At 42.7% G+C, this 15,279-nt stretch overlaps 1 protein-coding gene across 1 annotated transcript in view; it reads left to right on the top strand.

Annotated features, from left to right (window-relative positions):
* Positions 1 to 15,279, top strand: part of fbln1 (fibulin 1) — a 28,539-nt gene that overhangs the window by 9,985 nt on the left and 3,275 nt on the right. The window contains exons 9-16 of the mRNA XM_070907134.1: positions 339 to 482; positions 578 to 703; positions 867 to 992; positions 1,600 to 1,719; positions 2,006 to 2,137; positions 2,251 to 2,374; positions 7,105 to 7,250; positions 9,011 to 9,151. Coding sequence (XP_070763235.1) covers positions 339 to 482; positions 578 to 703; positions 867 to 992; positions 1,600 to 1,719; positions 2,006 to 2,137; positions 2,251 to 2,374; positions 7,105 to 7,250; positions 9,011 to 9,151 — 1,059 coding nt within the window. The remainder of the gene's footprint in view (positions 1 to 338; positions 483 to 577; positions 704 to 866; positions 993 to 1,599; positions 1,720 to 2,005; positions 2,138 to 2,250; positions 2,375 to 7,104; positions 7,251 to 9,010; positions 9,152 to 15,279) is intronic.

Raw genomic sequence — 15,279 nt, 5'->3', positions numbered from 1 at the left:
TGACCTTTCTTCTAGGACCACCATTTGGCCACAATTTCACTCATAGACAAGGAATAATACAATCTAATTGGAAATGTATTTACTGAGCACAATAATGCTCCTCAAAAGGATGGACCCTTTCCATTTCAGATACTTTCTTGTGCCGCACTGAGGCCAAAATATCATTCCCTTAATGTATTATAGATTAACATGAAATTAAGTGTGTACATTGATGCTCACACTAGAAAAAAAACTTGATTGTAGACTAGAGTCACCTTAAGGCCAAAGTTTGCATTTAAAAAGTATAGTTATTCAATCTTGTCATAATTTTACAATGTCATCTGTGTCTATGTTTTCAGATATCAATGAATGTGTTAGCCAGACGAGCCCATGCCACAGAGGGCATCTCTGTATCAACACAGTGGGCTCTTACATCTGCCAGAGGAACTCTGTGAACTGTGGTCGGGGATACCACCTCAATGAAGAGGGCACACGCTGTGTTGGTACGGCTGAACCATCCCTAGATAATAAAGCATCTTTGTAGCCTAACTGAGGTGCATATCATGGTGTTCTCTGTCATTTGCATCCCCCTCCGCAGATATTGACGAGTGTAAAGGGCCCGAATTGGTCTGCGCAGGTCATGGTTGTATCAACATGGTGGGCTCCTACAGCTGTGAGTGTGAGACTGGCTACATCTTCAACAGCTTCAGTCGGGTTTGTGAGGGTAAGCAGCTGGTAGATCTCGCTTGATGTTCTCACACAAGTAGCTAAATCCAAGTGTATCCTCTGCATAGAAATAAAAAATACATACGTATGTCTACTAGCACTGGTCAAAATGTGTATAATTTCTGCTTCTTACTGTGGCATATTTGTACTTGGTGTTTTAGATATTAATGAATGCAGGCACTACCCCGGCCGCCTGTGTGCTCATAAGTGTGAGAACGCTCTGGGATCCTACAAGTGTAGCTGCACCACCGGCTTCAAGCTAGCCGGTGATGGCAGGAATTGTGACGGTAAGACAAATACCTAAATCAGAAGAATTGCAACTTTTTATACAGGACACAGTATGTGTTGTGTACACTGTGCATATATTCCCAGTGACTGAAGCAATAGAAACTCCTGATCAGTTCTAAATTGGAACGACCTTTGCTTTGGTTGGTTAATATATATATATATATATATATATATATATATACATTCTTTGCCTGGGATATGTCTATACTATAAGATCGCAGATTTATTTCCTCTGTTGTCTGTTGTTTTCACAGTCCACCAACATGTATTGAGATGGAGACACGCATTCTTAAGACACTACTGCACTTTATCAGACCAGGCAGTTATTCTGGTAAAACTGGTAAAACTGACTGATGATTACAATCATGCTTCTTTCAAAGTCTGTTAGATTGCAGCCCATTCTCAGGAACCTGTTCACATGCAAACCAAATGTGTAACTGTGCATGCAACCCTTTACATAGTACATATTCAAACGGAAAGGGGAGGATCCACCTCTCTGCATCTGTGCAGGTTTTTTTTTTATTCTTCTGACCACCGAGGTGTGCTTCTTAGTAAACTTGTAGGATCCAGTTCATAATGATCTGTAATCATCTTTTTTTTGTGTAGATTTGAATGAGTGTGAGAGCAACCCATGCAGTCAAGAGTGTGCCAACGTGTACGGCTCCTACCAGTGTTACTGTCGCCGTGGCTACCAGCTCAGTGACATAGATGGGATGACTTGTGAAGGTAAAATGGAACTTAGAGGAATGCAAGAAATGTTTGATTTTCTTCTGTGATTTCCAAAGATTAAGGCAATGTGTATTCATCTGTATTCAGTAAGTTGCTATGAGCTAGAATCTATGTTAATATGTACAGTCTGCTTATGTGTAAGCATACATTAGAGAAAATGGCATTATATATGAAACAGATGCAAATTTAGTTATCAATCTGTCAGAAGCAGTTAAGATATATATATTTCTAAAATGTGCTCTCTGGTTTGACTTGTTTTTATCTGTCTCTGTGACATTTGTAGATATAGATGAGTGCGCCCTGCCCACTGGAGGTCATATTTGCTCCTATCGCTGTCACAACACTCCCGGCAGCTTCCACTGTTCCTGTCCCGTCAGTGGCTACACTTTGGGAACCAACGGGCGCAGCTGCCAGGGTAAGCTGTCCTTACTGTAATGTTACACCTGATGGTTGCAGGCTTATGGGAAAGTTATTTTTGTGAGTGTTTTGAAATCATATTTTCCCACTCTTTTTTCTTTTCGCTCACAGATATTGACGAATGTGTGACGGGAACACACACATGCACAGAGAATCAGAGCTGCTTTAATGTACAGGGAGGATTCAAATGCCTGTCCTTCGAGTGTCCAAACAACTACCGGCGCGTTGGAGAGACGTGAGTATCTGGATTGTGTCTCACACACTGTTGCTGAACAGGACACACATTCAAAAACAACTTCAAACGTACCATCTGTGCTCATAGCGATATGAGAATATATATAGGCATTAATAATACAAACTTCGACAGAAAACCTCACACACATCAACACTCACAGAGCAAGGTCCATGTTCCTCACTGTCAAGACCAAATGGTCATCCTGCTGAGAGCTCTGAGCACAGTAGTCAACAATGTCAGGCCTCTTAAACCAACCCTTACTCATATGTATGGATCAAGGCCCTGCATGTCCAGTATGCTCAATGCTGGAATGACTTCAGAAAAGATTCGGCTGTAGCATGTTCTGTTGTTTTAGAATGATGAAAGGCGTATGGGTATTTTCTCATTGGCTCAATTGCAGTAGAGGCTGTGTATGACCACCCTGTTACGGAGGCACCAGTGACAGAACTTCTTGCATGATCCCACAGAGGGCACCATGACTGGCCTGTGAAGTATTATGCTGCAGACTGATGTTCCTCCCACTGCATGCCATGCACGGCAAATTAAATTTACACCTGGTCTCTCTTTCTCTTTCTCTCTGTGCCTGTTTTGTTCTGTCTTGTCCCGTCCTGCCCTGCCCCTGCCCTCCACTGTTCTCTCTTTGCAGTCGATGTGAACGCTTGCTTTGCAATGAGTCTGTCGAGTGCCTGGCCATGCCCCTGAGAATAACCTACTACTACCTCACCTTCCCCACCAACATCCCCGTCTTCACCAACATCTTCCGCATGGGCCCCTCCCACACCGTGGTCGGCGATGACATCCAGATTGCTATCACCGCTGGCAACGAGGACGGTTTCTTCAAGACGGAGCGGGTGCCCACCGGCGGGGTGATGTCGGTGGCAAAGCTCATCAACAAGCCACAGGACTTTGAGCTGTCTCTGGAGTTAAGGCTGCGTCGCTACGGCACGCTGAGCACATACCTGGCTAAAGTACTGGTGTTTGTTACCCAGGAGGAGCCCAGAGTGCCTTACAATCCCCTACTAGAATAAACACAAGAGGTATCTAGGGTTACACAAGTTACTACACTCTTAAAAAGGATGTGTCATTTTAAATACATTGTCTGGTAGAGAAGACAGAAAAAGTTCATCCTCAACACAACACTGCTATATGTTGTAACATATAAATGATTGCAGATCATTATACATAGATACATTCAGGTAAGTGACAACAGAATCCACAAGGCTCTGTGAGAGTTGTATCAATCCTCTCATCTAACTCTCAGCAAGAAAGCGAGTGTGTGTATTTTCAATTGTATTTCCTAAAATGTCAAACTATTCCTTTAAACAAATGTTCAATTCCTCCAGTTAGAAACCAACAGACATAGCGAGTCTGAGGCTTTCAGGGTCACTAGTGATCCAGTACCCTGGGGCGTTTGCCTCCTTTCTCTGTTCTATTATCTTGCTTCGTCTCTACTACACCACTTTCTTTTGCAATAAATTCACACAAATATGACTTTGTCCGACACCCTAAACGCATGTTAAAGATGACACATCATTTTCAAGAGTGGAGATGAAAAAATAATACAACACACAAAATCAGAAGAAAGAAGCACAGTTTTTAGTACTGTAGCATTTCACATAATCAACCTTTTAACACTAGAATTAAGGATCATTATTCTGCAGTATGAATTAGGTCCAACTGAATGTATCTTCTTGGAGGTAAGGCATTATGATAGCCGCTAGGTGGCGTTCTAGGTCAGGGTAAATCATAAAATAGTAGCGAACCAAGTCTGCCTACAACTGAGTGTAATTTGATGATGGTTGCATGATAAAGTCTGACGTTTTGCAGTATTTTATGGTTTATGTGTTGGATGAACAGTTTTCTATTAAAATTGAAATAGAAATAACACATGTTCAAGTCAAATCCAGTTCTTGATAATGGTGCATTGTGGGGTTTAATCAAATACAGCAAAGGGAGCAGCTGGAATGTGAGGCCAAATCACAGATGGAGGCATGAAGACTTCCTCACATAGTTTCATATTACTATTATTCCAACAGCGTCAGTGAAGAGGAAATCCAATGATGCATGTAAATCTCTAGTAATGCATACATTTAAAGTTCGAGGTACATTCTGCGATGTGATTGAAAAAAAGGACTGTCTGACTACAAAAATCTACACACATGGTCTTTTAATACTCATACTAACACTAGAAAGCAAGATTTTATCAATAATGTTATTGGTTATTATTAGTTATTGATGTTTCCTGATGAATTAAAAATTTTCCTGCGTCAGTAATGTTTGTAAACACAGAAGAAAACCCAGCTTGTTTTAAATCAGCTAAGAAACACAAAAGTCAAATTTCCCATCTATAAGTCAAACCCTTCAGTTAAATATTATGCAAATACCTCAAATTTCACTATTTATTATATCCATAAAATAATTCCACACCTCCAAATTCCAGTCAAAAATGAGCCAGATTGGGCCTTTTAATGCATTGTTCCTCCCACTTCCCAAACATCAGTTACCTTGCACCGCAAATACATCTTTCTGTGGCAGTTATTTTCATGCACATCTCTTTAGCTCGCATTACGTTTTGGGCTTAATGTGAAATGCACAGATTTCCACTGCATACTGCGGGTGTAAACCCCAAAGCAGACAGATAATCCAAATGAAGGCTGAGTAAGTGACACGCGATGGGATGCAGTGGCAAAGGAGAGGGAAATGTGCACCAGCAGGAGAGAGTATAAATAGTTTGACATGCTGTGAGGCTGCTGCCCGAGGGCTGTGGCTTATAATAACTGTAAATTCAGATGTCCTAGGTTCCTCCTGTCCTGAGCTGTCAGGCCAGTAAGGATGCACTTGGTCCCTAGTGGGGATATCCTTAAAATAAGAACATAGTGGCGCGCAGAAGGTTTTTTCCTCCCCTTTGACATTGAGTTATGGGGCTCTGGGCTCTGGCCGGTGGTCTGAACAATTTGTGGTACAGCAACATCACCGCGCACAGAATGAATGATGCCCTGCAGTGTTTGTGTTGGGGCGTTATCAATGTGCCGACTATAAATAATAATTACCAAAAAAATAAAAGGCCTTACGCTTGACCAGAGGACTTTCATCCAAAAAGTCTGTTTTTCTTTCTGGTCTGAAAGTATTGGGGTTTTTCTCCTGGGCTGGGCCACGTGAGGCATGGGGAGATGAAGAAGACGTGCATTTGTGCATGCACGCGCATGGACACAAACACACACACACACACACACACACACACACACACAAGCATGTTTGCATGCATAAAAGGTACACATGCACAAATTACCATATAAACACAAACTTATAGGCTTTTTCGGTGCAGACATACACATGCATTAACACACACATGGAGCTGTAATTAGCTCTACTTGCTGCCTCTGCTTTGAAGTGGCCGTCCGTGTGTAAGGGGGCAGTTCACCCTGGGTCATTATCTTCTCGTAAATTTACTCTCTACCCCAACAGAGCTTTCACCTCATCCTCCAGAGCCCCGCTTGGGTCTTTCTGCAGCTCAGGCCGTGGTATTATAAACTAGGAGAACATTTTGTGGGTTTGGCTTGGGTCAAAGCAAAACTTGGACCCACCCGCTAATTGCTAATTACAAGCCCCTACCCAGTGGTGGCTTGACTTTTTGTCAGGGGCTTCTCTCCTCGCTCTCCATGGAAGGAACCCTGCAACCCAAGCCGGGCCTGGGCTTTGAGCTGCAGCCTATAGGTCCCCTGAGGAGCGCCAGAGATCCACGGCCCATGACTCACAATGTGGCTATATGGCTGCCATGCACATTAACTGGACTTATACACGGCAACTTGGCTGTTTTCATAACCCAATATAACCATGTACTGACTTGTCTCCTTTGTGAAGACAAAGCTTGAATTTAACATCTTGGATGTCAAAGTCAAGACTTTTATTTTGTTTCATAGCTCTCTCATGATCACAAGTTCCTCATCATTTCAAAGACAAACCCTTGATTTATGAGGTTGTTAATGCCTTAGAAACCTCTCTCAAAGTCTTATGTAGCAGACAGGTAGTGAATAGCGATACTTCAGGTGGCGTTAGCTTTAGGAGCCAGCAGAGGCCCTCCATTCCCTCCGACCTGTCACTGATTAGTCTGTGGAATAAACAAAGCCCTAAATAATAGGATGAGAGCTGCCCTGGGGAGAGGCTGGGGAGTTGTCTAGTCATGTTGCTCACAATTTAGGAGTCTTTTAGAACACTCCCTTGCCCCATAAATCCTCCTCAAGAGATTATCTGATGTGAAGCCGGGGATGCTCAGCAAATCCAAATATTTTCCTGAGCAGGTTGTGGATCATTCTCTGTGAGTGTAGTAATTTATTTCCCACACAGCTTGAAATAGTGCATCAGAAAAGCATCAATGGCAGCGCTAGTCTCCACAAGCTACAAAGTTTGGCTTCGGCATGAGCTTTGGCCATTGTTGGTTTATTATTCTTCCAAACCACATAGATTTGGATTGTTTTTGATGTTGACTGCTATATCCAGTATCCCTGCTGTCTTGTTCAGATATTCTTTGTGTAGCGGCCATTGGAGTTGTCCCACTGAGTTCTTGATTACGCAGTGGGCTGCTCCCAAGGATGCCCTGTTATTGTGAGCTTTAGAAACCAAATCCGGTTGACTCCGAAGTCTTTATATAGACATTACCTAAAGGTCAGAGGCCATGTGTGTGTTTGTGTTTTGTATTTTTTCTGGGTGTGTATGGTTGTTCTCTCCTTTAGAGTGGCGAGGCTTGAACGCTCTGACACCATTCGCTGTATGAAGACCTGCCAGCCCAATGATATCGCCTGTGTTCTGGACCCCACGCATTCGGTGTCCCACACCTTCATCTCTCTGCCCACCTTTAGAGAGTTTACAAGGCCAGAGGGTAGGTACAAGTCCCCTTTTTCTGTGAATACTGATAAAGAAAATGTTGGAGTAAATGTTGGATGGGCAAACGTATAAAAAGTGCAAAAAAGGGACAAAATACACTCTTGTTTCTCTTAAAGAAAGTTCCTTGGGGAATAAACAAGATCAACTTTCATTTATGTAGGGTAATTTTCATAGACTGTAAAGAAGTGGACATAGCCACTGTGACGTCACCGATTGGTTTGTGGACTACTGTTTTGAAGCCTCGAGTTTGGCATTTTGGAGCCGAAAGTGACCATAGAGAGGGTGGAGCTGGAGCCGAAGACAATATGTTCACCCTCCTATACCTGACTGCACCTGGCCACGTTGCAAAGTCACTGCTAACAAAGTTAGCTTGTAAATGTACTTACTGAAAAAATTAACACCTGACTCTTTAGAATGTTTTTTAGTATAACCTAACGTCACTATCCTGATTGACTGGACGCGTGGTAGTGACTTGTTAATCACAAGGTAGCCACGTCCTAAAGCATGCCTTGCTTTATTGTATATTTTACATTAAATGAGAACATTAACTAAATGAGGAAGACTTGATGAAGACTTGAAACCAGCAACTGAGACCATAAACTCATTAGGAAAATGTTTACTGAGGTAATAAATCAAGTGAGAAGTAAGGTCATTTTCTCAGACTTCTGTACAATCAGACATCTTTTCGCAACCAGTGGAGTCGCCCCTTGCTGGCCATTATAAATAATGCAGGTTTAAAACATTCACTTTTCAGACCCGGAGGTTGGTGCTTGGTAATTATGAATCCTTAGCCAGCAGCTTAGCTTAGCATAAAGACTGGAAACAGGGGAAAACCGATAGCTTGTTCCAAGGTAACAAAACTCCAGTCCTTATGAGAAGTTAGGCTAACCAGCTGCTGGCTGTAGGTTCATATTTCCCGTACAGATTTAAAAGTAGTATCAATCTTCTCATGTAACTAAAACAAAATGTCAAAGTATTGTTTTAACACAATGCCTCAAAACTTATCATCTAAGTGCTGCTAAAATGACTTCTGCGTGTCCCTCTATTGTACATTTTCACTAACTCACAAAGACCCATATGTGAGGCTTCATTTTGTGACAGAATGTTCTGTAAAAATCTGTGGAAACAACGAATTTGAAGACAGCATCATAACTTGTGGTTTTTTAGTGTCAATGTGGTCCTCAGCATTTTTTTTCTCTTTAGCGTCTAGTTTATCTCCCTTAATCTCTGAGGTCCCATCAAATGCATTTCCCTGCAGTTGTCAGAATCTATATGACTACCTCTGACCCCCAAATTAGCTATTCCATGATGTTCTCCATGCCGTCCAGGCTTGGCTGGCCCACACCAGAGAGTAAGTGCCATGCTGGTTGGATATGAGTAACCACGGTAATCACTCGCAGACAGTGACAGCTGACAAGCATCTATTGGCCGGCACGCAGTGCATGTTTCAGACACACTCATGCTCAACGTCACGGGGAGTTAAGCTCTTGTCATTTCTCATAAGCTCTGAGTTGGGGTGTAAAGGACTCGAGGCCCTTCAGCTGAACAACAGTATTGAAAAGCCTCAACCTTCCTGTGACCCTCTCAGTGTACAATAAACACAGACCTTTCAATCTCCCATTTTATTGTCCTTCTCTTGGAAAAAAAGAGAAAAGAAAAGCAAGAGTTGGCACAGGCTTGGCGGTGCAATCCCAGTATGATTATGAGGGTTTAGGCTCCAAAAACTTTTTGTGTCTAATTGTTATCTTCCAACAGAGATTGTTTTCCTGAGAACCACGGTGCCAGCTTACGGGTCCTATCACTTAGGCAGTTATGACGTCAAGTTTGACATCCTGGAGGGCAACGTGGAGAACGCCTTCGACATCATCAAGCGGGTAGAGAATGGAATGTATGTGGGTGAGTACAGGGATTTTGCTTTGCTTTGCTTTGAGTGTTGCGAAGTCTGGATGAACCAACCCAGAACATTTGACTATAGCAGATTTAATTTGCAGCCTGTACAACCTCCGTAACTGGAAATTGCGTTTTCGTTTTGACAAAGGAGGCGGTTTTTCATTCCTAATTTGAAATTACATATTGAAATATATATGTGTATTTTTTTTTTTTTTTTTTTTACAAATCAAACTCACATATGCACTTTGAAAAGGGACACAAAGCACAACAATCTCCCATAAAGAATGTCTGGACACCCTGACATAAGTACATCTGACACGGCCCGTTATGGTCTTTGCAGTGTGGTGGCATCATGTAGCTGTCATCATCATCATGGGGGCTTTTGCTGTCTGGGTCTTTGCAGAGTTGTCCTCTGAGTGGCTCTTTGAGACAGACGAAGGGCTGTTTCTGTCTCACCGAATATTTTCACAGTCTTGTGGTTAAACAAAGTACCATTTAATTCACTTATCTACGGCTACGCTTATCCCAAGCAGATCATTACTTTCCACAATAAGTTACAGCGGTCTGAATGTACAGGAATAGAGTGTATAAATCTACACTTGTGTATTCACATGCACATATGCATGAGTGATTGCATTTGACAAGCAGTTTGTCATAACTACCTGCTCAGCGACCGCCAGCAAGCAAAAAGAGCCTTGCACTAGTTCAAGTAGGAGCAGTAGATACCATCTCCAGTGGTGTGAAACAACAACACATGTTTGGGTGGAAGCCATTCCCATCCTTTAGTCTGGTGGTGACCCAAAGGCTGCTACACGCCTGTGGGAGAGCTGAACTGAGCCTTGGCCTTGGGTGGATGAGGGTGTTGTGAGCCCAAGGATGACACATTGCTGGGCTTGTCTAGGTGTTTTTGTTTTGGTTTTGTGCTAAGATGCAGGCAGGGTGGTAGTGGAAGGACAGCGTCTTCTTCTTCTCTCGCTGATGGACGAAGGGATTGCCTGTCAGTATGAACATCTGTCTTTACCGAATGAAAGGGAGAGAGGGAGGAGGAGAGAGTGTGGGACTGTCACTGGTTCAGGCTGGATTGCGGGCGCACGCAAGTGTTCCTCTCTTGTACACTTGTACAGAAACAGATGTGTGCTTATCAAACATAACCAAATTCACACAATGACATGAGAGAAAAATGTTTATAACCAGCAATAAGTCACATAATTCATTGTTAAAGCAATTATAATTATATTGTCCAGGTTTTTAATGGTATGTTTTTGTTGGAATGTGCAACGGTGTAATTCTGGAGTGATAAGCCTTGTTTTATAATATATATTGTCTACTGTGTGTGTCAGTGTGCGTGTGTGTAAAGAGGATTTAGGAGAAATTCCCTGTTTATAGTGGTGCTCATTTGCAGGGGCAAGTATGTATGTGTGTGTGCAAGGGAGGGAGAGAGAATAAAATTGCAGAGAGGGAAAGACAAAGTGAGAGACTGTGATTCAATGAAAGAGGAAAGAGAGAGAGAGAGAAAATATGTGCAGAAGTAATCCTGGGCGCTTTGCTTCATGTGGTTAAATGTATTGTTCCATTTCCCCACGCTAGGCCTCAGTGTCTCGCCGAGCATTAGAGCACTTAAACTGACGACCACATGAAAGGCATGTTTGTGAGGAGCCACTTCTCTCCCAAACCCATTGGATGCTTATTGGATGCAGCTCTTGCATGTTAGCACCAGTTGCCCATCACATATCCAAATTGAGGCCCTGTGCACTGGAGCCTTTGGTCACTGAGTGCTCGCTGTGAAGTGTGGCCTCCACGGTGCGATGAAGGCCCTCTTGGTTTTATTTAGTGGGTTGTGCTGCTGGTGCGTTGGCCCACAGATGCTGCTGTTGCGTAACCATTGTATGAGGCTCGCTGACGTGTCACTTAAGGAAGCTTAGTTTCCAGTATCTCCAGTGTCTCCAACAGTGGTATTACAGCTTGGTGGGATGTGAAGAGTAGCAGACATTGAGGCTCCACTAATGAACAAGTGCGTGAACTCAAACTAACTTTGGCCATTATTTTTGGCCACTTTTTGTGTTTTTGAAAGGGACAAAGGAGGCTATTAGGAATCCCCAGAATCCGTTGCTAACTTGAAAAAGTGATTCTTAAAAGGTTTGATTGGCTGACACTCTTTTCCGTTCTGCTCACTTACTCACTATTTTAAAACCAGTCGGCTGCACACACAGGCATGCAGTGTTTTCATAGACATACGCGCATACACAGACACACATATAGAGGCTGACAGTACACCAAATAGTGTAAGAACTGCACCACTCTTTCCCAGTTCTTGGTCATCCATCACTGGCTTTCCCAGCACTGTCACATCTGGAAGACAACCCTGACAGCCTTACGCATCTGTGCAAACACAACCGGCCCTCAGCACTTGGAAAACATGATCAGAACCAATCAAACACTCACAGATTCCCATGACGACCACAGTAGCGCAACGGCGACCACACACAATCCCTGCAGGTATTTAGAAACCCAGCAGATCCACCAAAGTGATATATATCAAAGACAACATCATACACATATTTGGAAACACCAACAGTGGAGGAATGCATTACTCATGCTAGCGCTGTCATCCACTTTTGATTAGGGACAGGTTGTTTGAATAGGGTTGATAATGGGATGATTGATTTTGGCAGTCAGCAGGTGGATGGATGAGTCCTCCCTTTGAAAACACTGGAAAACACTGTGGTCTTTGCTGGAAGCATGGGCTGAGTCTCTCACCTCTGACAAAATGCTGGTGGTTCCCCTGTTTGATTATCTTTCAGTGACATACATCATTGAGGGGATCAATATTGTCTTTGACCTCTCCCAGTGAGGGTTCATAGGCTTGTGTAGCTCTTTTGCCTTCATGTATCAAGGTTGGCTTGGTGAGCATGCATGCATTCTTTCAGCTTTGCTTAAGTCGTTAAATTTTTTATGTGGGGAAAAGATGTTGATGAACAACCCATCAATCCCATTTCTTCCTGTCCAACACGCAATATCAGTAACTATACATCTAGACAATATTTATACAATTATGTGACTTGTAATTTTACTTGATTCAGCCAGCTGGCTGACCAGTATCTGTTAATCTGTGTTAATCAAGTGTAAAATACAATCAGTAGCCAACCGTGGAATCAAACAGTCAGCACATGTTTACTCCTCTTCATGAGAAATTGTTTGTCATGGAAGAATTTCATTGTACCATTAATCACTGCTGTCTAATTCCTTTTAGCAGGAAAAACTGATGAAAATGAGTATTAGTATTTATGTTTATCTTACTGGACAGCAACAGGCACATAACGTATCTTCTCTTCATGAGTCACATCCATCCTCTGGAGAAACTGTGAATCTAAGACGTCGCAGCTAAATTCCATTCACTTTTGAAATGCAGGTGGAAATATGCCTTTGCGGTTTATATCCTGTGCAGAGAATAAATACCTTTTGCATTGCCATTGGCACAGGGCTGGCAGCCAATGAGGCAGACAGTAAGATGAATGGACGAGGAAGTGGACAGTTTGTCTCTATGCAGGTAGTCGTAATCGTAAGTGCGGCCGTCCACAGTGGCTGGTGGAATGTGAGCCTACTGTGTGAGAGCTTCAGAGCCAGTGCAGCTTGTTGCTCTGGCTTGTGGCTGTGCTGGTGAGGAGTTGAGGACAGCAGTGGAGATAAGCAGACAACTAGCTGCTCAAGTTAGACTATCAGTTGGATGACTCATTACATGTCAGCAGCGGGCCCACCAGAGCGCGCCAAGCCCATAAGGAAATCTTGTCTGCCCCACAAGAGATTAGTACAGCTAATCAAAACACACAGAGCTCCCCTCGGGTGGTCCTCCACCATCAATGTACTTGATGAAGAGATAGTGAAGCAGATATGTCACACTCCCAGAGACATACCATGTACACAGTCAAAAAGACACTGGTATGTACATATATAGTACATATTACTTGCAATAAAACTGTCTTAATATTTCATCAGATACACTTATCTCCTTTGGTTTGGTGATCTGTTTAATTTATACTTGTCATTAGTCTTTGCTGTCTGGCACTGTGATTTTAAGAAAATCTATCCATTAGTAACATGCCAAAATACATAGCAAAGCACTTTAACAGCTTATCAAGATGCCGTATACTTTCTTCCATGTATAATGTAGCTGAATAATATCATATAAAATCCTCATTTAAAATTCAAACAAAGCAGGTTTTCATCTCAAAAACCCATTTGGTCTACATTGTCAAGTCTATTTTCTGCTCCTTAGTTATGGGTCTTAGCTTTGAAAGGTCACTTGTAATATAGTGCAAAGGTTGTGGTAAAGATAATGGTGCATGTTATGTCATCTCAGCTGCTCTGGCCCACAAATACTAAAACAGAAAGTCCAAGAAAAGAACCAACCAATTCCCTACGGCTGCTTTTCAGTGATGTCACTACCCAGTGAGTGACACGGTCCAACAATGACCCATGGGCCATTTGAGAGATCTGTAACTATGACTCGCTGTTAATTGACCTTAAAATATCAAGCCACATATGCTGGCCTTTCAGAGCAGGGGTGGGCGGGGCTCCCACCCCCTCTTTGGAGTGGTCAGAGTTGTGTTTGGACAGCCTGACCTGACTGGCCATCCTTGTACCAGTAACCAGTGACCAGGCCGTAAACACAAGATCCAGTCCCTGAGGGGCCTATACACTCCGTCTTCGAACATTGGGTTATGCTGGCAATTTGAATGGATTATATTTCAGTCATGCTGACGGGTTATCAAAACTGAAATTGGTTGCTTTGCTAATGGGGTAACAAGGGAGCTAGTTAGCAATTTCTTTGGCATGTCTCCTAGCTTTTATGGACTTCTTGGAGAAAAACTTTCAGGCAGTAAAAAAAAAACCTTGAATAAGAAACCAGTTTTTGCTGTCTTTATGTTTATGCCAACAGTGCTCAGCTGTACATCAATGATATGGTAGTGGATACAAAACATATCACAGTTATAGCCATAATGATGCTGACGAATGCCCTCCAGTACCCTCTTTGCATACTGGAATTTGTACACCACCTGGATACTCTCCAATGGTTTCACTGCAGTGAGCATGCATAGCGCCACAACCAGTGTGTCATTATACAATACTGTGGTGAGGCCAATGCATATTTTTCATTTGTCTCTGGTGTTAAACCCGTTCATTTTGGATTTTGTCATACACTTCCTCGCTGAGTTGTAGAAACCAGAAAACCCAGAAATTGTACTGTTTACATGTAACCCTTCAATATTGCAGCCGTCGTGGCCATGAAGGATGACAAATGCCTCCTGGCATTTGCTTCACTTTGTTTTGTGGCAGTGTCTTTGCTACTAGCATGCATTTATTTAAGGCTATTTTCTACTTAAGGGGCTACTTTATGGTGTGGCGGAATGTTTTGGAGAACGGACAGATTGCACAGCTGTTTGTTTGATGGTGGCTGTTCAAGCCAGCACAGTCACCTTTGCACCCTGTGGCAGATACCTCAGTGAGATGGAAAGACACCACAAACTTTTTCAGCACTTCAACTTGATCTCCTGCTCGGGTACTCCAGGCCTCAGATGACATGACCTTGCAACCCAGTCAAATTGTCAGCTGTTTATTTATATGAATCTCAGGTGGTATGGTAGACAATCAAAGTCAACCTGTTTTGTGGCTGCTGGCTTTTTGCCTTACAGCCGGGATGAAATGTAAAAGATGAGTATGCGGTTGTGGTTTCACCTCAAGTTCACTGTGAGTATGTTGAGGCCCAGCTGTTAGCTGATGCTTTCCCCTCATTGAGGATACCACTGTGCTTTTGATGGGAATTCAAGCTTGCGGAAACGCAGAGTCATCATGGTCATATACACTGACTTTAATATCAAGATCCTTTGTGCAGAATTGGGCACATGAGCCCACATTGCAATCATATAATTACCTTTTTCTCGCCCTCAAGGCTGTGCAAAAAATAAGCTAAACAAAGGCTAGAAGTTGAATAAAACATGTTTCGACAAATGAAGTGTTTCTTACTATGCCTATCACTACAGTAACTGCGATACATTAAGATACACTCCTTGGTTTGTTATCACGCCCACTAGCGTCTAAGATTCCAAAATTTGAGGTGAGGAAACTGTGTGTTAAAT

The sequence above is a fragment of the Enoplosus armatus genome, chromosome 6 (genome assembly GCF_043641665.1).
Source record: "Enoplosus armatus isolate fEnoArm2 chromosome 6, fEnoArm2.hap1, whole genome shotgun sequence".
Classification (NCBI taxonomy): Eukaryota; Metazoa; Chordata; class Actinopteri; order Centrarchiformes; family Enoplosidae; genus Enoplosus; species Enoplosus armatus.
This window is presented reverse-complemented; position numbering and strand designations above follow the sequence as displayed.